Source organism: Pelophylax lessonae (genome assembly GCF_965119305.1).
Source record: "Pelophylax lessonae genome assembly, chromosome: 10".
Lineage (NCBI taxonomy): Eukaryota > Metazoa > Chordata > Amphibia > Anura > Ranidae > Pelophylax > Pelophylax lessonae.
The window spans coordinates 226,677,582-226,703,377 of NC_138777.1; the positions used below are offsets into that span (position 1 = coordinate 226,677,582).

General features: G+C 42.6%; 1 protein-coding gene across 1 annotated transcript in view; it reads right to left on the minus strand.

Annotated features, from left to right (window-relative positions):
* ITFG1 (integrin alpha FG-GAP repeat containing 1) overlaps window positions 1-25,796 on the minus strand; it is a gene marked incomplete at its 5' end in the record, with an annotated part of 371,997 nt that overhangs the window by 69,534 nt on the left and 276,667 nt on the right. Inside the window, 2 exons of the mRNA XM_082269956.1 lie at window positions 6,265-6,343; window positions 16,108-16,151. Of these exons, the coding sequence (XP_082126082.1) occupies window positions 6,265-6,343; window positions 16,108-16,151 (123 nt within the window). The remainder of the gene's footprint in view (window positions 1-6,264; window positions 6,344-16,107; window positions 16,152-25,796) is intronic.

Here is a 25,796-nt window from a genome sequence, read left to right on the forward strand (position 1 = left end):
GCAGTATGACATCACTTCCACACATGTACAGGAGTGTAGTCCTCCCAGCACACTCCCTATGCTCCAATGATCAGACACTTACGTGGTTCCTCGCTGTCATCTTGTCCCTAGCTTCTCCTGGGTGCAGGTCTTTGGCTTTCTTGCTTGGCTGGCCCGGGATGACATCACTCCCAAGCATGAGCAGGAGTGTAGTCCTCCCAGCACACTCCCTATACTCCAAAGATCTGACACCCACATCTTCTCCCGGGCTTCTTGGTGCTGGCCTTTGGCTTTCTTGCCTGGCCAGCACAGGATGACATCACTTCCACACATGTGCAGGAGTGTAGTCATCCTGGCGCACTCCCTATGCTCCAACAATCTAACACTTGTGGTTAATCGCTGGCGCCAACATCTTCTCCCTGGCTTCCTTTGGGTGCTGGTCTTCCACTTTCTTGCTTGGCCAGTGTGAGATGACATCACTCCCGCGCATGCGCAGGAGTGTAATCGTCCCCGCACACTCCCTATGCTCCAATGATCCGACACCTACGTGGCTCCTCGCTGGAATCTTGTCCCTAGCTTCACCTGAATGCTGGTCTTTGGCTTTCCTGCTTGGCTGGCCCGGAAGGACATCACTCCCAAACAGGAGTGTACTCATCCCGACAGTCTCCCTATACTTCAACGATCTAACACCCAAGTGGTTCCATGCCGGCGCTAACATTTTCTCACTGGCTTCCTCTGGGTGCTGGTCTTCTGCTTTCTTACTTGGCCAGTGCAGAATGACATCACTCCCACGAATTTGAAGAAGTGTAATCTTCCCGACACACTCCCTATGCTCCAACACTTATGGTATGTGGTTCTACGCAGGCGCCAACATCTTCTCCATGGCTTCTTCAGGCTGCTGGTCTTGCTTGCCTAGCACAGGATGACATCACTATCATGCATTTGAAGGAGTGTAGTCAACAGTCTGGTGCTCATGTTGTTCCTAGCTGGCATCTTGTCCCTAATTTCTTGTGGGTGCTGGTCTCTGGCTTTCTTGCTTGGCCAGCACGGCACACTCCCTATGCGCCAATGATCTGACACCTATAAGGTTCCTCACTAGTGCCAACATCATCTCTCCTGCTTCTTATGGGTGCTGGTGGTCTTTAGCTTTCTTATTTGGCCAGCATGAGATGAAATCACTCCCGTGCATGTGCAGGTCATCTGAGCACGCTCCCTATGCTCCAATGATCAGACAACCACGTAGTTCCTCGCCAGCGCCAACATCTTCTTCCTAGCTTCTTCTGGGTGCAGGTCTTCGGCTTTCCTGATTGGCCAGCTCGGAATTACATCACTACCACACAGGAGTATAGTCATCCAGGCACACTCCCTATGCTCCAACAGTCTGACACCTACGAGGTCCCTCGCTGATGCCAACATCATCTCCTTGGGATCTTCTGGGTGCGGGTCTTTGGCTGTCTTCATTGTCCAGCAGGGGATGATGTCACTTTCATGCACGAGCAGGAGTGCAGTCATCTCAGTACACAAGGGAGTGTGCAGGAATGTAAACTGAGCTGCACATTTGGGGTTAAAACTATTCCACAACCTTGAGAACTGCTGATACTGTACTGCTGGCTGGTACTGCTGGCAGGTGATGCTATGGGTACTGCTGGCTGGTACTGCTGGTGGGAAATGCTGGCTGGTACTGCTGGCTTGTACTGCTGTGCGTACTGCTGGCTGATACTGCTGTGGGTAATGCTGGCGGGTACTTCTGTGGGTGCTGCTGGCTGGTACTGCTGGTGGATACTGCTGTGGGTACTGCTGGATGGTATTGCTATGGGTACTGCGGTGGGTACTGCTGACTGGTACTGCTGCTGGCTGGTACTGCTGGTGGGAAATGCAGGCTCGAGACACAGGCTGGAGCAAGCATGGTGCAGAGCTGATGCCTCCTCTCTCGGTCAGTCGTGACAGTCTGAGTCACAGGTGGAGTGATATCAAATGCACTCCGCCTGTGAGTACAGAATATATGGGTCGATCCTGCCAGAAATGCAATGTCCTTGTCACCTCCAGTGAGCTAAAATAAGGTTATGCTTCTTCTGATTTATTTTCTGTAAACTACAAGTTCCCATGCCCCTTCTGTAATGGAGATGAAGAAAGGGGGAGGTGCTTGTAGAAAAATTCAGGAAAACAACCAGAGTGACAACACTGCTCCCCCATAGGTACAGTGAGTGAGTATTGTCACCTTAGGACAGGAAGTCTGTTACTCCAGTGAAAAAGAAGAATCCTAAAATAAAAAAAATAAAAGGAATGCAGCCACCACATCTACGGCTTGGTAAGCGGCAATATATGATATTTTTGGATTTAGAACTGCATTAAAGTGATACTAAATACACACTGTTTAATTTACATTCCCTTCTTTTTCTGTATGTGGATGATGGCGCTGTAAATATTTTAATTAAAAAAAAATTGAAGTGCATTTTTCCTAATCGATACACAGAGCTGTCACAAGACCCAGCTCTCTCCCAGCCTGTCTGCATGGAAATATAAGCAGGAGAAGCTTCTAGTCCTCTGCTGCTGGTCACATGTTTAAAAAAAAAACTGTCTTAGAAATACAGAGTAAAAATAAATAATTAATATCAATAAACTGTTGTAAATTGACATACAAATATATATTTAAAATCAAATATTTTTTTTTTTTTGGGCAAAAACATTGGGCGGGAGGATTTCTGCCAGTCACCGGCTGTGTCACGCCCCTCCAGTCTGTGTCTTAGAATAAGAGGGAAGTGAAGCCTCCATTGATCTACATGTAATATCCCCCCCCCACTGTGTTTAGTTGGTTACTGGGCATGGAGGAGGGATGGAGGGAGGGAGTGGGCTGTCATTTACCACTGTGTATACGCCCACATGTGTGACTCTGTAGTCACATGGGCTGCTCAGATGTGATGGGGAGGAAATGCTCAGCATAGAAACCCACTGAAAAATGAGCATGTGCAGAGTTGCCACCACAGCTGCAAAATCCCTAGCTGAATTGGGACAATGGACAGAAGGGGGGGATAGAGAGCAGCAGGATCAACCAGGTTTTTGTAGAATACAGAAAAGGAATCTCATAGTGAGTATGAACAGCATGGAATACACCATTTACTGATGAATTTTATGATGTGGGTTTAGTGACCCTTTAAGGCTAGGTTCACACCTACTGTGTGTTGGGAATGTGTGCAAAATCGTGGCGAGGCCTAGTTCTGGACTCACGCTCGTTGTCCAGGCTGGGAGACCATAAGGATCTAGAACAGGGGTCTTCAAACCATGGCCCTCCAGTTGTTCAGGAACTACAATTCCGATCATGCCTAGTCATGTCTGTGAATCTCAGAGCTTTACAATGCCTCATGAGATGTTACATAGTTACATAGTAGGTGAGGTTGAATAAAGACAATAGTTCATCTAATTTAACCTGTGTAGGTGTATGTGGCAGTAATCATCTCTCATACCCCTGAATGTTCTGATCCTTGAGATGTACATCTAAGAGTCTTTTGAAAGCCACCATACTTCCTGCAGAAACCACCTCTTGTGGTAGAGAATTCCACAATCTTGTAGCCCTAACAGTAAAGAATCCCCAGCGTCGCCTGAGGTTAAAACGCTTCTCCTCTAATCGCATTGTATATCCTCTAGTCCTCGTGCAATCCTTCCGATTGAATAGCTTATTTTCTATGCGGAGATCACCATTGAGACATTTATAAATTGCTATCATGTCCCCTCTCAGGCGTCTCTTCTCCAGGGAGAATAAATCAAGTGATTGCAGACGCTCTTCATAATTAAGGTCCTCCAATCCCCTAATTAGTTTAGTTGCCCTTCTCTGGACTCTCTCCAACTCCAACACATCCCTCCTGAGGACCGGCAACCAGAACTGGACAAGATACTCCAGATGAGGTCAGACCAGAGTTTTATAAAGTGGAAGGATTATGGTTTTATCTCTGATATACATCCCTGTCTTTATGCATGCTAAAATTCTGCTAGCTTTGGCAGCTGCCGCTTGACATTGCATGCTATTGCCTAGTCTATCCTCTACTCCCAGATCTTTCCCCATTTTTGAGTCCCCCAAAGGTTTCCCCCCTAACGTGTATTGTGCTTTTATGTTTTTAGTTCCCAAGTGCAAAACCTTACACTTCTCCACTTTAAACCTCATTTGCCATGTCGTTGCCCACTCCGTTATTTTGTCCAGGTCATTCTGTAGGATAACTGCTTCATGCTGTGCAGTTATTGCCCTGGCCAATTTTGTGTCATCTGCAAAAGCTGATATAGAACTACTGATCCCGTCCTCAATGCTTATGAATAAATTGAACAAGGTTGGTCCCAGGACTGAGCCTTGGGGGACCCCACTTACCACCTCAGACCAGTCCCCAATGTGTAGTCCGCAATAACTGGAGGCCCGTAGTTTGAGGATGCCTGATCTAGAATATCCAGTCCGAAACCACACCGGCCATAGTTTGAGGATCCCTGATCTAGAATATCCAGTATGAAACCGCTCTGATGCCCCGTAAAAAGGCTGCACCGCTTCTGCCACAGACATGCCTATCGAATTCCTGGTTAAGAGAAGTAAAAATTCCCCACCATTGACCTACTGAATGCGGGATAAAGACAAGGACAGAGTGCGGCCCCCCCCCCCAAGCATGGATGGTGTAAACTGTCTGAGCAGAGGCCGATTCCATGTACCACTGGAGACTCTCCTTCCCCGACCAGCCCCGAGTTCGGCCAGTGAGTAGGGAGTACCTGGAGTGGAGCTTCAGCCTGGAATGGAGGCAAGGAAGAGGGAGAGTGGGAGGAGGGCTGGGTCACTGCACCATGGGCCTCTGGTTTGTACTTGCCCCCTGGGCTGAAGTTGCCAATCTGCCCCTGCTTGTAGGTCTCCAGAATATCTAGCTAGTGAAAATAAAAAAATCACAAAATAAAAAATTTCCCTATTAATAGCTAAGACCGAAGTCCCAGCAGGGAACTAGGTCCTATTCCTAAACTAGGCAGAAACAAACTGGCTGCTGTAACAGAGTGTGTGGGGTTATGCCTGCAGGGACCGCCCCCATAGGCGTGGTAAAGCTTTTTCCTGCTTAGTGTCCTACTCCTGATTGGGGGAGCATAACCCAATGGTCTAAAGAAGATATGGAGCTGCGTCTGTCGATGAACGATAGAAAAATTGCGCACAGAAATGCTCGGTCCTTTAGCAGACCCCCAGCAGTGCCATCTGCTAACTCGCACGCTGCGTTTTTGGAAAAGGACCAGGGACTTCTTTTCTGCGTTTCTCTTGTGTAGGGCATCCCATGGAAATTAAGGGGCTGCCCCCTATGCAACGCAGGGAATCACATGGCTGGTTGCAGCTGAATGGTGTGAATTTAGCTTCTGAGTAAAATTCATGCGTAATAATAAATAGTAAAAAAAACAAGAGTTTCCCTTTAAGCTCAGATGCGTCTATCTACGTTGTGTTCATCTTATCAGAAAGCGACGGGGGACCCTGGCAAGCCGCTGCGAGCAGGACCTGCCAATCTGTGTCTCTCTTCATCCCTTTACAGATAGTCTTGGAGAGCCGGGGAGGATTAAGGCGTGTGCAAAGGGATTAAGTGAAATTATACAGCACTAGTCACCTTTAACCCCTTCAGACTCCCGGGGTTCTGCGGAGAGCCGCGCAGGAGGTGGCCTGAAAGGTTAAATCTTGATTTCTGGCGTCCCCGTCCACTCTCCTCCAATCTAAAATACAATCTTCTAGTGGCGCTGTGTGAGAGCCGAGATAAAGGCGGCGCCGGGAATGGAAGTTATGGTTTGACGGTTTATAATCGGCGAAGTGGAGTAGCTCAAGAAAGGCTCTCTTTTTTTTTTTTCCCGTAATCCTATTTTCTTCGACTTTGGCCTTCAGATACCACAGTCACAATTTCTGCACGGCTTATTGTAGTTGTGAAATCAAAGCTTCGGGGAGCGCAGTGTAAAAGGGAATACATGGCGGTTATTGTTTTTTTTTTTTTCTTTGTAAGCATACAAGCTTGTATCTGATTGGTCGTTGGGGATTCCTGCACCTTAGCACTTTGTATGACATTAATAATAATAGTTATGATTTCATAAAAAAAAAAATCCATATCTATCTATATCTATATATATATATATATATATATATATATATATATATATAACATTACTATATAATATTACAGTGACAAGGACTAAGCATGAAAGCTTATACCTGATTGGCCATTAGTGATTTCTACATCTTTGTAACACATTACTGAAGGAAACACTTTACAGCAAATGAACTAAGAAAACATGTCTCCTTACCAGATGCATTCTTCAGATAACCGTTGGCGTCCACCGTCATGTACATAATGTAGGGGCCGGGCTGGTTAACACCGAAAGGCTAAAATAAGAGAAAGTTGTTACAAAAATATACATACAAGAAATATATTAAATAAATTAAAGGGCACCACCATATAATGTGTAATCACAATGTGATCTGATGATATGATGAGAACCCCAAGATCTCCTTCACATTAGTGCGCCATGGTAAAATATGTGTTTAGTTACAGAAGAAGCGCATGTACCGCGATGCCTTATGTTGTGCCATTCATTTTTAAATTTTTAATATTTTCACATATTTTTTATATATTTATATTTTATTTTATATTTATGTATATATATATATATATATTATATAAATATATAAAAATATAAAAATGATCAAAGTATAAAATATATTTTATTTTATATAAATATATATTATATATATTTATATATTATATATAAATATATAAAAATTATAAAAATATACATTTTATTATTTTATATTTATATACATATATATTATATATATATATATATATATATATATATATATATATATATATATATATATATATATATATATATATATATTTCATATTTATAAAATAAAATATATATTTTTTTATATTTATAACATATAAAATATTTTATTATATATTTTCACATATTTTTTATATATTTATATTTTATATATTTATTGCACTTGAGCACTTTTATTATTAATAGATTATGTTCACCTAAGAACAAGCTTTTGTGGCTATCGCAGTGGGCGGGAACAACAGTGGACCATAAAAACGGGGGTGTGAGAATACCAGCGCAATGGAGTGCCAATAAAAGAGAAAATTGTGGTTTGAGCTGCCGCCAACCTACCTCTGAGGTAGTGTGTGAATAGAAAGTGCAATGTTGTTGGTATGTGACAAGAAAGGAGCGCGATGGAAATTATTTCTCGAATGAATGAATTTCTAACAGTGAATGTGGTTTTCATTCGGGAAAGTCCATTCATTACAAAATCCAATGTTAAAAGCAAACAAGTAATTTTTTTACAATTCATTGAATGTATGAAGAATTACAGTAAAAATGTTCACACAAAAATCTACCAATGTATGGCCGGCTTAGGCCCCTTTTACACTGTGCGACCTAAAAGCTGTGCGATTTTACAACAATTTTGACTGCACTTGAAGCAATGCCTAGGTCTATGGACCACAAAACGCATCAAGAGTTACTAGAGAGGAAGAGTTACTATAGAGGAAGAGATACTACAGAGGAAGAATTACTATAGAGGAAGAGTTACTATAGAGGAAGAGTTACTATAGAGGAAGAGTTACTATAGAGGAAGAGTTACTACAGAGGAAGAGTTACTACAGAGGAAGAGTTACTACAGAGGATGAGTTACTATAGAGGAAGAGTTACTACAGAGGAAGAAATACTACAGAGGAAAAGTTACTACAGAGGAAGAGATTCTACAGAGGAAGAGTTACTATAGAGGAAGAGTTACTATAGAGGAGGAGTTACTATAGAGGAAGAGTTACTACAGAGGAAGAGTTACTATAGAGGAAGAGTTACTACCGAGGAAAAGTTACTACCGAGGAAGAGTTACTACAGAGGCAGAGTTACTACAGAGGAAGAGTTACTACAGAGGAAGAGATACTACAGAGGAAGAGTTACTACAGAGGAAGAGTTACTACAGAGGAAGAGATACTACAGAGGAAGAGTTACTACAGAGGAAGAGTTACTACAGAGGAAGAGTTACTACAGAGGAAGAGATACTACAGAGGAAAAGTTACTACAGAGGAAGAGATTCTACAGAGGAAAAGTTACTATAGAGGAAGAGTTACTATAGATGAAGAGTTACTACAGAGGAAGAGTTACTATAGAGGAAGAGTTACTACCGAGGAAAAGTTACTACCGAGGAAAAGTTACTACCGAGGAAGAGTTACTACAGAGGCAGAGTTACTACAGAGGAAGAGTTACTACAGAGGAAGAGATGCTACAGAGGAAAAGTTACTACAGAGGAAGAGATACTACAGAGGAAAAGTTACTACAGAGGAAGAGATTCTACAGAGGAAGAGTTATTATAGAGGAAGAGTTACTATAGAGGAGGAGTTACTATAGAGGAAGAGTTACTACAGAGGAAGAGTTACTATAGAGGAAGAGTTACAATAGAGGAAGAGTTACTATAGAGGAAGAGTTACTATAGAGGAAGAGTTACTATAGAGGAAGAGTTACTACCGAGGAAAAGTTACTACCGAGGAAGAGTTACTACAGAGGCAGAGTTACTACAGAGGAAGAGATACTACAGAGGAAGAGATACTACAGAGGAAGAGATTCTACAGAGGAAGAGTTACTACAGAGGAAGAGATTCTACAGTGGAAGAGTTACTACAGAGGAAAAGTTACTACAGAGGAAGAGATTCTACAGAGGAAAAGTTACTACAGAGGAAGAGTTACTATAGAGGAAGGGTTACTATAGAGGAAGAGTTACTATAGAGGAAGAGTTACTACAGAGGAAGAGTTACTACAGAGGAAGAGATACTACAGAGGAAGAGATACTACAGAGGAAGAGATTCTACAGAGGAAGAGTTACTACAGAGGAAGAGATTCTACAGAGGAAGAGTTACTACAGAGGAAAAGTTACTACAGAGGAAGAGATTCTACAGAGGAAAAGTTACTATAGAGGAAGAGTTACTACAGAGGAAGAGTTACTACAGAGGAAGGGTTACTATAGAGGAAGAGTTACTATAGAGGAAGAGTTACTATAGAGGAAGGGTTACTATATAGGAAGAGTTACTCTACCAACATGTGAAATTTGAAGGACCTCTGTAAGGTAATAAAATAAAAGTTATGTCCACTTTTGCACTATTAGGATTGCAGACGCTCACAATGGGCAAAGCAAGGGTGCCAAGCGAAGAAATAATTGTAGAGCTCTGATAAAAGTCCCCAATAAAAGAATCCGTTTAGAATGGAATGACCCTCTAACTTAGGCTGGCCATACATTATACAATTTTCTTGTACAATTTTTCTTTAGATTTACCAAAACCATATAATATGAGGTCAAACCTAAACACTTTCAATTTGTATGCAATCAGGTGGGCCCTTGGACTACATAGTAAAGTACATAGTGGAGGTAAATCTAAAGGAAATTGTATAATGTATGGCCTGCTCCTCTTTGATAAATCCAGCATGTTCCAGGTGAAGCTCAGTGAACCAATCCAGTGGAAGTATGTTTGTGAGATGCGGACGGACGGACAGCCGAGGTCAGAATACAGAGGAGGGGGGTGGAATTGGGATGATTCATCTTTCAATGGTGCAGAAAATAAGCTTTTCAACATCCAGCAATGCAAATAATGGGAGAAATGATGGAGGAGTGCGGGGTTTGATGGACGTGCACAATACGCGGCCAGAGACGACTCGATGGAGCCCGCCGTTCATCGCTTTGCGCAGAGGCAGCGAAGTTCATGTTAATAACATCTTCTGTTTTGGCAGCCTAATACTCTGTACAGCCAGATATTTATCATTAATGGGAGCGGGAAGAAAACAACTTGACCTTTCGTGGCTTGAAGGACACCAACTTGCTGATCTTTTCAGCGGACGACGAGGGAGATAGACATTCATTTCTGGGAGGCTGGAAAGCTAATGTGGGTTTGGATGGATGAAAACCGGCCTGACTCACTAATACAAACCTATTAACTACTATGAGCTGTATGCCGTGCACAGCCTTTATACTATGAAGGGGAGAAGGATGTGGATGATAAGACTCAGGGACGCCACAAGACGGGACAAAACGCCTGCACTATGTGCACTGCTATTTGTATTGTGAATGGCACCCCAAAGCATTGTACCAAAGCAGCACACCACAACATACATACTGATAGTATATTCATTGTGGTGCTCTTCATTCTTAAAAAAAAAATGAGTCACGCATGTTTTTTATCAATTGTGTTGTACTGAGAGGGGGTTGTCCTAACACAATGCATGGTAACGCATGTACATTACTGAACTGCGATGAAACACTTAAGTGTGAACAAGCCTTTAAAGAATTAAGGCCCAACTCCAGGCTGTGCCCACACTGCATGGGTCAACTGCTCCTTTTTGTCTAGGGCAGTGGTCTCTAAACTGTGGCCCTTTGCTTGTCTTTATTCAGCCCTTGGGGCACTATTCCTCCCACTGACACCAATGATGGGGCACTATTCCTCCCACTGATACCAATGATGGGGAACTATTCCTCCCACTGATACCAATGATGGGGAACTATTCCTCCCACTTGCACCAAGGATGGGCACTATTCCTCTCATTGACACCAATGATGGGGCACTATTCCTCCCACTGATACCAATGATGGGGCACTATTTCTCCCACTGACACCAATAAAGGGTCACTATTCCTTTCACTGACACCAATGATGGGGCACTATTCTTCCCACTGACACCAATGATGGGGCACTATTTCTCCCACTGACACCAATAAAGGGTCACCATTCGTTTCACTGACACCAATGATGGGGCACTATTCTTCCCACTGACACCAATGATGGGGCACTATTTCCCTCACTGACACCAAGGGTGGGGCATTATTCCTCTCAGTGACACCAAGGATGGGGCATTATTCCTCTCACTGACACCAATGATGGGGCACTATTCTTCCCACTGACACCAATGATGCGGCACTATTTCCTCCCACTGACACCAATGATGGGGCACTATTCCTCCCACTGACACCAATGATGGGGCACTATTCCTCCCACTGATACCAATGATGGGGAACTATTCCTCCCACTTGCACCAAGGATGGGCACTATTCCTCTCATTGACACCAATGATGGGGAACAATTCCTCCCACTGATACCAATGATGGGGCACTATTTCTCCCACTGACACCAATAAAGGGTCACTATTCCTTTCACTGACACCAATGATGGGGCACTATTCTTCCCACTGACACCAATGATGGGGTACTATTCTTCCCACTGACACCAATGATGGGGCACTATTTCTCCCACTGACACCAATAAAGGGTCACCATTCCTTTCACTGACACCAATGATGGGGCACTATTCTTCCCACTGACACCAATGATGGGGCACTATTTCCTCCCACTGACACCAATGATGGGGCACTATTCCTCCCACTGACACCAATGATGGGGCACTATTCTTCCCACTGACACCAATGATGGGGCACTATTTCCCTCACTGACACCAAGGGTGGGGCACTATTCTTCCCACTGACACCAATGATGCGGCACTATTTCCCTCACTGACACCAAGGGTGGGGCACTATTCTTCCCACTGACACCAATGATGGGGCACTATTTCCCTCACTGACACCAAGGGTGGGGCACTATTCTTCCCACTGACATCAATGATGGGGCACTATTCCTCCCACTGACACCAATGATGGGGCACTATTCCTCCCACTGACACCAATGATGGGGCACTATTCCTCCCACTGACACCAATGATGGGGCACTATTCCTCCCACTGACACCAATGATGGGGCACTATTCCTACCACTGACACCAATGATGGGGCACTATTCCTCCCACTGACACGAATAATGGGGCACTATTCCTCCCACTGACACCAATAATGGGGCACTATTCCTCCCACTGACACCAATGATGGGGCACTATTCCTCCCACTGACACCAATGATGGGGCACTATTCCTCCCACTGACACCAATGATGGGGCACTATTCCTCCCACTGACACCAATGATGGGGCACTATTCCTCCCACTGACACCAATGATGGGGCACTATTCCTCTCAGTGATACCAATGATGGGGCTATGATTGTTATTATGGTGAAGGGAATCGCCGGCTGAAAAAAATTATATCTGAATGATGCCTGCAGCTGCACCCGTCATTAAGATTTCCTCACTTTAAGCCCAGAACGTCATATGACGACCAGCGGTAAGGAAGTGGTTAAACTTAAATTCCTTTTTTGTCTATTTACTAGAAATGTGACTAAATACTTAATTATATATATATATATATATATATATATATATATATATATATATATATATATATATTTTTTTTTTTTTTTTGAAAGTCCCAATTAACAAATGCAGGTCAAAAAAGCCGGGCTTCCTATTCAGTTTACCGCCATTTATCAAGCTGAATATATTTGTGAATGGAGAAGAAAGCTGGAAAGAAAACTTCAAAAGGACGCAGGCCAGGATTGAACTGTGGTGAGGGTTTTGGGATCCATGCTGTCAGGAAAATCAATCATTCAGCAGCTTTGCTTTGCAAGTAGACCTTGGTGACACGGCTTGTAATAAAAAAAAAATAAAAAAAAGTTTTCGAGCCGCTGAGAGTCTGAGCCGGCCTCTCTCCCCCCTCCACAGCCCAGCGCTCCAGTGAGCGAGGAGGAGGGCAGAGCAGAGAGCGGTGACTAATGCCTCATACACACGATCAGATAATCAGACGACTTATCATTCGCATTTTGTTGCACGATACTAGAATCGAATTCAACAATGCTACTAAACGTACGATTTTTTTTTTTCCGTATGATTCTGCAGAAGCTTCCTGGTTGCGTGGCTACGTATCGGATAGTACAAAACAAAAACAATGGCAGCCGGGCTTTTTCTGGTTTATTTTCGTGTTTCTGATCATGCGCGGTCTTTGTCTATCGATTTTTAGCGGACGCTTACTTTACTGATTAACCACTTCTGGACTCGGCACTGCGTTATTTTAACTGACAATTGCGCGGTCGTGCGACGCCGTACCCAAATAAAATTAATGTCCTTTTTTTCCTACAAATAGAGCTTTCTTTTGGTGGTATTTGATCACCTCTGCGATTTTTATTATTTTTTGCGCTATAAACAAAAATAGAGCGACAATTCTGAAAAAACAAAAAAAACAAAAAAAAAAACAATATTTTTCACATTCTGCTATATAACATTCCCCCCCCCCCCCCAAAAAATAAAAGTAAAAAATTAAACATTTTTTAACATTTTAGGCCAATTTGTTTTCTGCTACACATTTTTGGTTTAAAAAAAAAAAAAAATCCCAATAAGCTTATTTTGATTGGTTTGCGCAAAAGTTATCGCATCTACAAACTAGCGAAAAGATTTATGTCATTTTTATTTATTTATTTTTTACTAGTAATGGCGGCGATCTGCAATTTGTAGCGGGACTGTGACATTGCGGCGGACAGATCGGACCCCTGACTGACATTTTTGACACTTTTGGGGGGACCAGTGACATTACTACAGTAATCAGTGCTATACATATGCACTGTTACTGTAATAATGACACTGGCAGGGAAGGGGTTAACACTGTGGGTGATCAAGGGTTTAAATGTGTACCTAGGGGCGTGTTTCTAACTGTAGGGGGGCGGAGCTTATGGAATGACCATAGAGACCTGTGTTCCTATATAGAAGGATCACAGACACTCTGTGATCATTCCAGGCAGAAGAACAGTCAGCTGTGTTTACAACAGCTGACTGTTCTTCTCTCTCAGCGGGGAGCAATCGCGAGTGTTAGACGGCAATCGGAAGCCGCTAGCCCCGTGCATCAGAGTCCCCACTGCCGAGTGCACACGTGCACTCACCCCCCTAGATGCAGGCGCGCGACCGACGTATACTTACGGTGGTTCGTGCAGGAGGGCCAGCCTGCCGCAGGATTTCTGCGGTGGGCGGTCCAAAAGCGGTTAAACGACTGTCATTCGCTAGACTATCGTACAACAAAAGTTTTCGTGTTTGTCCCTTCGGATTTTGTTGGACGAAATGTCGTGATTGGCTGTCGAATGCTGTGTACGAATGATGAGATTATCGCGTAATCAATTCTAAAGCGATTTTTTTCGCGTGTATGTGTGTACGAGGCATAACAGTAAGCAGCCCTCTGTTTGGGGAGCTGTCAGAACGGAGCGATCGGCGATGTTTGATCGCTCGCTTCTCAGTGTTGAGGCACCGGGGGACGGATGCGGCATCCAGCTAGGGAAGTATAAATCAACAACAAAAAAACAGAAACCCATACTTCTCTTTTCATTTTTTTTGCACATAGAAATGGTTTTTAGAAGGTCTCCTGCTTCTTTAATAACATTTACATTCTTTTCATATTAAACAAACTGCATTGGGCTGCTGAGAAGAAATAAAAAATACCTAAGAGACCATGCCAGTGAATAACAATGGGTCTCTGGCTGGAAATAACGGGAGCTTCGCCACCTTTATGGAGAGAACGTGGCCGCATAAGCGCGGTATAAATATTAAACAAGGCAAGGCACAATAATAAAAACCGCGCACGTTACGTCCCACAGAGCTGTAAAACAAACGCACAATAAAAGAGCAGAAACTTTATTCCATGAGCATAATCATATCTGCTAATGAGGATAATGAGTAAGTAAGAAAAAAAAAAAACATCAGGCTATTATAGAACATGAAAATAAAAATGAATTTTAAATATGAATCTTGTTAAATGGGACTCCAGGCAAGTGTTAAAAATGACGCATAAACCCAATCTAGTGCAGTATGTAAGCCATAGCAATGAACTTCTCTTATTTGCTCCATTTTGGTCTGTTAACCACTTTAGCCCCGGAGGATTTGGCTACTCAATGACCAGGCCATATTTTGCGATTCGGCACTGGATGACTTTAACGGAAAAATTGCGCGGTCGTGCGACGCTGTACCCAAATAAAATTGACGTCCTTTTTTCCCCCACAAATAGAGCTTTCTTTTGGTGGTATTTGATCACCTGTGCGATTTTTATTTTTTGCGCTATAAACAAAAATAGTGCGAGAATTTTGAAAAAATAACAATATTTGTCACATTCTTTTATATGAAATTCTCAAAAAAAAGTAAAAATCAAAATTTTTTAACATTTTAAGCCAATTTGTTTTCTACTACATATTTTTGGTAAAAAAAAAAAAAAACGCAATAAGCGTATTTTGATTGCTTTGCGCAAAAGTTATTGCGTTTACTAACTACAGGAAAGATGTACCTGATGACGAATTTTCCCATGAATCGCTATCGCTCAGTTCTTCGAGTAAATCAGTTTCGCTGTCGCTGTTTTCCAGTTCGTCCAAAAGCGCTTTTGCGCAAAAAGAACGCTTTTTGGACGCCATGGTCGTTCTCTATTTTCCAGGCACAAAGAACTGGAAAAGCACAGGCAGGGCACTGTCACCAGGTGAAATCCTGTGGTGAAATGGGATGATGCAGTGTAATCAGTTAGGATCGCAGCTTTCTATCATCTCATTTGGTGTATTTACATTTTTGAAATTGCCAACGGTTCTACCCCCCTGCGTCGCAAAGCTTGCAGGGAAGGGAACCGGAAGACAGGTGCCGGCATCGGCCGAGCACAGAGCGGGAGGATGGCGGGGGAAGGATGGCGGGGGAGGACGGCGGGGGATCACAGGGGAAGGTGAGTTTTAAAATATAAAACAACAGATTTCCATGCAAAACAATGTACCGCTTTTAGCACAGAAATCCGGACATAATCAGACCGCCAGGGAGGTTAATAGCCCCAATGATATACTTTCGTTGTGCACTAAATGCCTTTATAAGCCCAGATATTGCCTTGTAAAAGCAGCAGTGACATCATCACTGTGCTGTACATAGCCTGTTCAGAGAGCAGAGCTGTGGGAGGGGCCCAGCAGGCTCCACCCACCACTCCTGCCTGCAGAAAACCACCAGAGGGGTGGAGACAAGACCAGTCACCCTGCACAAGGAGAGAGAGCAGCACTGAGTGGTCTTTATTACAGGAAGCTCCTACACAGAAACAAATTACTGCACAGATCTGGAAGAATTTCACAAAGCACATCCAAATTCAGATTAGAAGGCACATTGTTCTTGTACTCAGACATTTGTTTAGCCAGGGTGTCAATATAATTCCAAAAGTACCTACCTTAACTTGCTGGGGACAGTCATTGGAGCAAATACCACTGAGCACTGTGTAGAGAGAAACAATTAGTTAGTCAAATGCACTTCATAGGATTGTAATGGCTTCAATTATTTTTTTAATTAAAATACCAAACATGCTACTTACCTGCTCTGTGCAGTTGGTTTTGCAGAAAGCAGCCTTGATCCTCCTCTTCTCGGTTCCCCCGCTGGCACTCCTGGCTCCTCCCCCCTGCCGAGTGACTCCAAAGCAAGCCTATTGCTATGGGGGGCACTTATGCAGGCTTGATCCCGAGCCACACTTTGTGTGTCTATTGGCACACAAAGCTGGGCTTGGTCTCGCCGCCTCCCTCCTCACTGGCTGTGACTGACAGCAGCAGCAGGGGCTAATGGTTGCCCACTGCTGTCTCTGAGCCAATGAGGAGGAAGAGAGCCAAGAGAGCTGCTGCTCTCGTGCACATCACTGGATCAAGATCAGGCTCAGGTATAAATTTAGGGGGGGGGGGCTTGCATGTAGAAGGTTTTTTACCTTAATGCAGAAAATGAATTAACGTAAAAAATACCTTCTACCCTTCTGCCTTTACAATCACTTTAATATGGTTGATTTACTACAGTGATGTGCACAAGAGCAGCAGCTCTCTCCTTCCTCATTGGCTTAGAGGCAGCGGCGGGGAACCATTGGCACCTGCTGCTGTCAGTCACAGCCATTGAGGAGGGAGGGGCGGGGCAGAGCCCAGTTTCGGCTGTGTCATTTTCGGTTTCATCAAACTGCATTCTGAATTTTCAGTTTCGGCACCAAAATTTCCATTCGTTGCACCTCTACTAAAATGTATTTTTTAAAAAGAAAAAAGGTATGGTGGTGCTGCCTAAAGACAAATTAACATATGATTCTGTATGTGATGTGTGTAAACAAACGTGCGCTCAAATGTGCCTTGAAAAAAAAATCATACAAAAAAATAAATATCAATCAATTGAAACCTGATAATAAATAGATACAAAACCAATACTAAATCAATATCAAATAAATACATATAAAGACCAATAGTCTCGATGTGCAAACATGCAAAAATACAAAAATTATCCGTAGTGCTGGGGATCAATTCATCATATGTGCAAAATCATAAATTTAAATAAATACATAAAATAAATAAATCTATTGATACGATTTATTGGTTTTTATTTATTTATATTTATGATTTTGCACATATGATGAATTGATCCTCAGCACTACGGATAATTTTTGCACATTGAGACAAATTGACTTTATATTAATTTATTTGATATTGATTTAGTATTGGTTTTGCATCTATTTATTATTATCAGATTTCAATTGATTGATTTTTATTTAATCTAAAAATAGTTTAGTGACCCGGAGGAACCACAGTGGGGGGGGGGGGGTCTCCATCCCTAAATATGTATACAAAAAAATAATTAAAGGAGGTCATGGGACTTTTAGTGAGGCCAACCACTTTACCAAAGTAGATATATACAGTACATACGTTAACAAGTTGGTTGGAGAAAAGGATCAATACAGCGAAAATAAATGCAAAAAAAAACAATTCCTGAATGAAATAAAAATATATATGTATTTGAGAACTGACATATAACAATTCATGATAGATACAGTAAATACATAATACAATTACATGATAATATATATATAAGAAATAAATACATGATTGATATAGACATGATGAATATAAATCACTTGGCAATCTGACGCGTTTCGCGGAACTCTATCCGCTTCTTCAAGAGTATAATGCAAAGAGATCTAAAAATCAGTATCTACCAGCTTCTTCAAGAGTATAATGCAAAGGGATCTAGAATGTAAGCTCTAACGAGCAGGGCCCTCTAATTCCTCCTGTATTGAATTGCATTGTAACTGTATTGTCTTCCCACATATTGTAAAGCTCTGCGCAAACTGTCAGCGCTATAAAAATCTTGTATAATAATAATAATGTATAATAATAATCTAAAAATCTAAATAAATGTAAACATGTATAAAAATAATAGATAAATATATATAAACTTGGACACAAATGGTCAAGGAAAATATATCTTTGCGCTTGAGGAGGAGTCAATCTCTTGACTATTATAACAGATAAATATTGCTGCTACTTAAACAAATAATGGAAAATATTTGTAAATGCATGAATGGAAAAAGAGTAGCGCACGAGATCAACTATAAGTGACTCAAGATGTTGTAAGCAAGCTATGAAGAATATTGCTAAACAAACATTTCAAAAAAGTAATCAAAAAAGGAGAAGAACTAATGTCCATTTAGTCCATGAAATCCAAGGGTAAGTGAAATGAGTTGGATTGCTAGGTCACCATCCACCACCAGGTGTCACACCACAAAATAGTAGGATTGGCCACTCACCAGAACTCAATGCTCAGGTGTTCTCACACAAGAGCAGACTGCGCAGAAATGTTAGATGGATATAGAGCCAGAACCTGTTCACCACTGCTTCATAACAAATCCTTGCACGCACTCCCTCAGTATCAGTATCAGGATATCATGGAGAAAAAGAAATGGCCCCACATAGTGAAGTACCGTAACCACAAAATGCTTTATTAAAAGTAAAAATGTGTTGCACTCACATGTATAGGCTGATCAGAAAGCATGTAACCACATAATGCTCGGTGGCAGGAAACCTAACTCGTCCAGTTCTCGGGCTCACTCCACGCCAGCCCTGTACCTTCCGGGTAGGTCCCTCACCGTCACGTGATGTCGGATGTGTAGTCTGGTCACGCCCCGACCGGTTTCGTCATGTCCGACTTCAACTGGAGGCGTGACCAGAACGACAACATCCGGCATCTAAATAGCCCTGCTGGAACGCTCTACGTCCAATCGGCAACGAGGTGAAAAACCGGAAGTTTAGCCAGCTCACTACGCCGCGGAACTTCCGACATCAACATAACCAAATAAAGAGACGTCCCTTGCAGGATACCAATTTACTTAGGCACCATGGATAATAAAAAATTTTTTTGCAAAAAACTTTTATGCATAAAGTTAAGCGATAATAAGAACAATTTTAACCCTAGGCTGTGCGCCAAAAAAAATTTAAATATAAAAAGATAAAAAAGGAATGGTTGCAGTGCAAAACCGCTCCTTGCCGATATGAACCTGTAGAATGTTACCAGTAACAATCTGCATATACACTGGACAATCCACACATATCGTAACTAAGAATGTTATACATAAATAGTATTACAATACCCATTTCAATACATATAAAAACCAAAATACCGTAAAACAATATTAATTAAAGACATTACAGCTGAAAGAAATGCCATAATAAATAAAACAAAAAACAAATGATCAAGCCTCACTACACAGGCTATAACGATAGTAGGGGAAGAAAAGTTAAGAATCGCTAATAAAGCAATTCAAATCCAGTTCAATGTTTAACCCCGTCGGTGCGAGGGCCTGGGTGAGGAAAATCCACTTGGTTTCACATTTGGATAATTCCCTCACCCAATTTGACCCCCGCCACGACGGGGTAACACGTTCGATCCCCCAGAAGTGAAGACTTCTAGGGTCCCTCTGGTGGAACTGGCGAAAGTGTGCGGGCACATTGTGTTCGCGCTTCCCCTTTAAGATGTTGGTGATGTGCTCACCCACTCTTACTTTTAAAGCCCGTTTAGTGCGGCCAATATAAACTAAGTTACAGGGGCACATTAGTCCGTAAACAACATGTGTAGTATCACATGTAATTAAATTTTTAATTTTGAAAGTTTTGTTTATGGCCCGAACTGTGAAAGAGTCCCTCCTCCTGAAATTGGTAGGCGTAAATGAACAGGCTCTACACCTACCACAGGTGAAGAACCCTCTCATGTCCGGGAAGAAGGAGACACTGGGGGGATCCAGTATTTTTTTGACAATTTGATCCCCAAAATTAGGAGCTCGTCTGTAGATAAACGATGGCTTAGCAGGTAAAGCCGAGCCTAACGTTTTATCCATTTGTAGTATGGACCAATGTTGTCTAAAGATTTCCTCGACCTTCTTGTAATCGTTAGAAAAATCTGACAAGAAGCTCCATTGTTTGGGGTCGTCATCCATCCTAACCGGTTTGACTACAGGTCTCAGTGGTCTAGGAGCATCTTTAATGGTGGTGATTTCTCTATTTAGATCACTTTCCTCATAACCTTTGGCGACAAACCTGTCCCTCAGAACCGTTGCTTGCTCAGTGTAGTCATCAACAGAGGTACAGTTTCGTCTCACACGGATAAATTGACCCCTGGGAATATTCCTGAGCCAGTTAGGGTGGTGCCCACTTTGTATGGCCAAATAACTATTCCTGTCTGTCACTTTAAAGAATACTTTCGTAGTTAATCTGTTGTTTTCTCTTCTAATAGTGACATCTAGGAAGTTAATTTCATCACGGCTATGGTGGAACTCCAATTTTATATTATTGTTATTGGTGTTCAGGTGTTCCATGAAGGCTACCAGATCTTCCTCTTCCCCTTGCCAGATGAAGATGATGTCATCAATGAAACGTTTGTACAGCCTAAGTTCATGTCGTACCTGGTTGAAGACAAACTTGTCTTCCCACTCCGACATGAACAAATTTGCCAGGCTTGGGGCAAATTTGGCGCCCATGGCAACACCCGTTTTTTGGCTATAAAATTGACTGTGATGCCAAAAATAGTTATGGCTTAGACAGAAGTCTAAAGCCCTACCAATAAACACTTTCTGCTCCCGGGGTAAGTCGTCCCTTTGACTCAATGCCCAGTTTAAGGACAGTAGAGCATCATCATGCTGGATGATGGTGTACAGGGACGACACGTCGGCTGTGACGAGAAAGACCGGCGAGTCGTCCCCAAGTACAACACCATCCAGCATGAGAAGAAGATCCGTGGTGTCCTTCAGAAAAGCTTTCGTCTGAACCACACTCTTCTGTAGAAACTGATCTAGGTATTGGCCCAGTCTGGCACTCACTGACCCAATCCCGTTCACAATGGGTCGTGGGGGAGGGTTGGTTGCGTCCTTGTGGACTTTTGGCAGCGTATATAGGATCGGGATTCGACATGCACTAGGTGTTAAGAAGTTGCGTTCCTTCTTTGTTAGGACCCCGTCCCTAAACCCCGATTGTACCAATCGTTTCAGATCACCCACAAAATCACCAGTTGGGTCTTTAGATAATTTGGTGTAAGTTGCGGTATCACTTAACATGGTTATGATCTGATCGTGGTAAAACTGCTTGTCCATCACAACCACTCCCCCGCCCTTGTCAGCTGGACGGATGATAATCTCTTTACGAGATTCAAGTGAATCTAGTCCCTCCTGTATATGTCTGTACTTCTTAATGACCCCAAATCCCGGTTCCAGGGTTTGAAGATCACGCAGGACTAGACTTTTGAAAACTTCCACACAGTGATTATTAGTCACTGGTGGGTTATAAATAGATTTATTGCGTAAACCGCTATTTACCATCCCTCTGTTATTGTTGCTGATTGATGTAATGGGATTGTTCAGAAAGTGTTTCTTTAAATTCACTTTTCTGATGTATTTATGTACATCAATGTATGTATTGAATTTATTAATTGGCCTTTTTGGGGCACATTTCAGACCTTGGTCCAAAATGTGAAGTTCCTTTTTACTTAAAGATACACTACTGATATTGAATATCCCCTCATTTACCAGTCTCGCCTTCTTTTTTTGGAGCTGTATCCTCCTTCCTGCCCGTACTCCTCTTCGGGGCCCATGTTTTCCCGATACAATTGTCTGTCCGGTTGTACATATTGGGTGTTGTATGGTCGACTCCTGCCCCTCCCCCTGCCCCTGCCCCGCCCCAAAAAAGGCTGTCTTGGCGGGTTCAGTGGAGTTTTAGGTCCAGTGTCATCCGTCACCCCATTGGATCTATTGGCCAAAACCTGATACTGGTTGTGAGTTGGAATTCCCGCCCCCTGGGGGCCGCCTCTCCCAGTACCCCTTTTATTTTTATTCCCTCTATTCATACCCCTGATTGGAGGACCTGTCCATTCCAACAAGGGTCTGACGGGTATGTGTGACACACCTACCTTAGGGCGTACAACTGGGGTCTGAATAGGGGTGACAGGTGTACGAACACCTCCTAATTCATTAGCTGCGGCTTCCATGGGTTCAACTGAACCTGAGGCCTCTACAGGCATAGGCCCTGGTAGTGTTGCTTGCCAACAGAAGACCTGATGGTTTTTAAAATCCTGTCGGTCTCTTGTAAATTTCTTTACTTTTTTAAGGTGTGTCTCCTTATCAATTTTATCCAATTTGACTTTGGTGCTGTTGTTAAATTCCCTTACCTCAGGGGAATCATTTTTATTTTCTATTTTAGTTTGTAAATCATGGATCTTTTTATTCAAAAGATCCATTTTCCTTTTCTTTCGTTTTAAGACTAGGGCCTGTAGGTCCAGCCCCGCCCGGTGGAAGAAGTCATACCACTCACAAATGGAGAGGTCATCGTCCAATCCATCCTGCGGAGCTATATCCCATCTCAGACCTCTGCTTATGATTCCTTCTGCTATATACGCCTCCAGGGTGGTGATATCCCACCATGCTCTCACCTGTTTTTCCAAGGTGAGAGATAGTGTTTTAAGGATTGTATTAATATCCTCATCCACTGGAGGTATATTATTGACGGAAAAAATACTTTTGACGTCCAAAGTTCTGGTACTCAGGAACTTGATCGCCTCCATAGCAGCAAAGTAAACAAAAAGACAATAGATAAATATATATAAACTTGGACACAAATGGTCAAGGAAAATATATCTTTGCGCTTGAGGAGGAGTCAATCTCTTGACTATTATAACAGATAAATATTGCTGCTACTTAAACAAATAATGGAAAATATTTGTAAATGCATGAATGGAAAAAGAGTAGCGCACGAGATCAACTATAAGTGACTCAAGATGTTGTAAGCAAGCTATGAAGAATATTGCTAAACAAACATTTCAAAAAAGTAATCAAAAAAGGAGAAGAACTAATGTCCATTTAGTCCATGAAATCCAAGGGTAAGTGAAATGAGTTGGATTGCTAGGTCACCATCCACCACCAGGTGTCACACCACAAAATAGTAGGATTGGCCACTCACCAGAACTCAATGCTCAGGTGTTCTCACACAAGAGCAGACTGCGCAGAAATGTTAGATGGATATAGAGCCAGAACCTGTTCACCACTGCTTCATAACAAATCCTTGCACGCACTCCCTCAGTATCAGTATCAGGATATCATGGAGAAAAAGAAATGGCCCCACATAGTGAAGTACCGTAACCACAAAATGCTTTATTAAAAGTAAAAATGTGTTGCACTCACATGTATAGGCTGATCAGAAAGCATGTAACCACATAATGCTCGGTGGCAGGAAACCTAACTCGTCCAGTTCTCGGGCTCACTCCACGCCAGCCCTGTACCTTCCGGGTAGGTCCCTCACCGTCACGTGATGTCGGATGTGTAGTCTGGTCACGCCCCGACCGGTTTCGTCATGTCCGACTTCAACTGGAGGCGTGACCAGAACGACAACATCCGGCATCTAAATAGCCCTGCTGGAACGCTCTACGTCCAATCGGCAACGAGGTGAAAAACCGGAAGTTTAGCCAGCTCACTACGCCGCGGAACTTCCGACATCAACATAACCAAATAAAGAGACGTCCCTTGCAGGATACCAATTTACTTAGGCACCATGGATAATAAAAAATTTTTTTGCAAAAAACTTTTATGCATAAAGTTAAGCGATAATAAGAACAATTTTAACCCTAGGCTGTGCGCCAAAAAAAATTAAAATATAAAAAGATAAAAAAGGAATGGTTGCAGTGCAAAACCGCTCCTTGCCGATATGAACCTGTAGAATGTTACCAGTAACAATCTGCATATACACTGGACAATCCACACATATCGTAACTAAGAATGTTATACATAAATAGTATTACAATACCCATTTCAATACATATAAAAACCAAAATACCGTAAAACAATATTAATTAAAGACATTACAGCTGAAAGAAATGCCATAATAAATAAAACAAAAAACAAATGATCAAGCCTCACTACACAGGCTATAACGATAGTAGGGGAAGAAAAGTTAAGAATCGCTAATAAAGCAATTCAAATCCAGTTCAATGTTTAACCCCGTCGGTGCGAGGGCCTGGGTGAGGAAAATCCACTTGGTTTCACATTTGGATAATTCCCTCACCCAATTTGACCCCCGCCACGACGGGGTAACACGTTCGATCCCCCAGAAGTGAAGACTTCTAGGGTCCCTCTGGTGGAACTGGCGAAAGTGTGCGGGCACATTGTGTTCGCGCTTCCCCTTTAAGATGTTGGTGATGTGCTCACCCACTCTTACTTTTAAAGCCCGTTTAGTGCGGCCAATATAAACTAAGTTACAGGGGCACATTAGTCCGTAAACAACATGTGTAGTATCACATGTAATTAAATTTTTAATTTTGAAAGTTTTGTTTATGGCCCGAACTGTGAAAGAGTCCCTCCTCCTGAAATTGGTAGGCGTAAATGAACAGGCTCTACACCTACCACAGGTGAAGAACCCTCTCATGTCCGGGAAGAAGGAGACACTGGGGGGATCCAGTATTTTTTTGACAATTTGATCCCCAAAATTAGGAGCTCGTCTGTAGATAAACGATGGCTTAGCAGGTAAAGCCGAGCCTAACGTTTTATCCATTTGTAGTATGGACCAATGTTGTCTAAAGATTTCCTCGACCTTCTTGTAATCGTTAGAAAAATCTGACAAGAAGCTCCATTGTTTGGGGTCGTCATCCATCCTAACCGGTTTGACTACAGGTCTCAGTGGTCTAGGAGCATCTTTAATGGTGGTGATTTCTCTATTTAGATCACTTTCCTCATAACCTTTGGCGACAAACCTGTCCCTCAGAACCGTTGCTTGCTCAGTGTAGTCATCAACAGAGGTACAGTTTCGTCTCACACGGATAAATTGACCCCTGGGAATATTCCTGAGCCAGTTAGGGTGGTGCCCACTTTGTATGGCCAAATAACTATTCCTGTCTGTCACTTTAAAGAATACTTTCGTAGTTAATCTGTTGTTTTCTCTTCTAATAGTGACATCTAGGAAGTTAATTTCATCACGGCTATGGTGGAACTCCAATTTTATATTATTGTTATTGGTGTTCAGGTGTTCCATGAAGGCTACCAGATCTTCCTCTTCCCCTTGCCAGATGAAGATGATGTCATCAATGAAACGTTTGTACAGCCTAAGTTCATGTCGTACCTGGTTGAAGACAAACTTGTCTTCCCACTCCGACATGAACAAATTTGCCAGGCTTGGGGCAAATTTGGCGCCCATGGCAACACCCGTTTTTTGGCTATAAAATTGACTGTGATGCCAAAAATAGTTATGGCTTAGACAGAAGTCTAAAGCCCTACCAATAAACACTTTCTGCTCCCGGGGTAAGTCGTCCCTTTGACTCAATGCCCAGTTTAAGGACAGTAGAGCATCATCATGCTGGATGATGGTGTACAGGGACGACACGTCGGCTGTGACGAGAAAGACCGGCGAGTCGTCCCCAAGTACAACACCATCCAGCATGAGAAGAAGATCCGTGGTGTCCTTCAGAAAAGCTTTCGTCTGAACCACACTCTTCTGTAGAAACTGATCTAGGTATTGGCCCAGTCTGGCACTCACTGACCCAATCCCGTTCACAATGGGTCGTGGGGGAATAATTGTTCTTATTATCGCTTAACTTTAT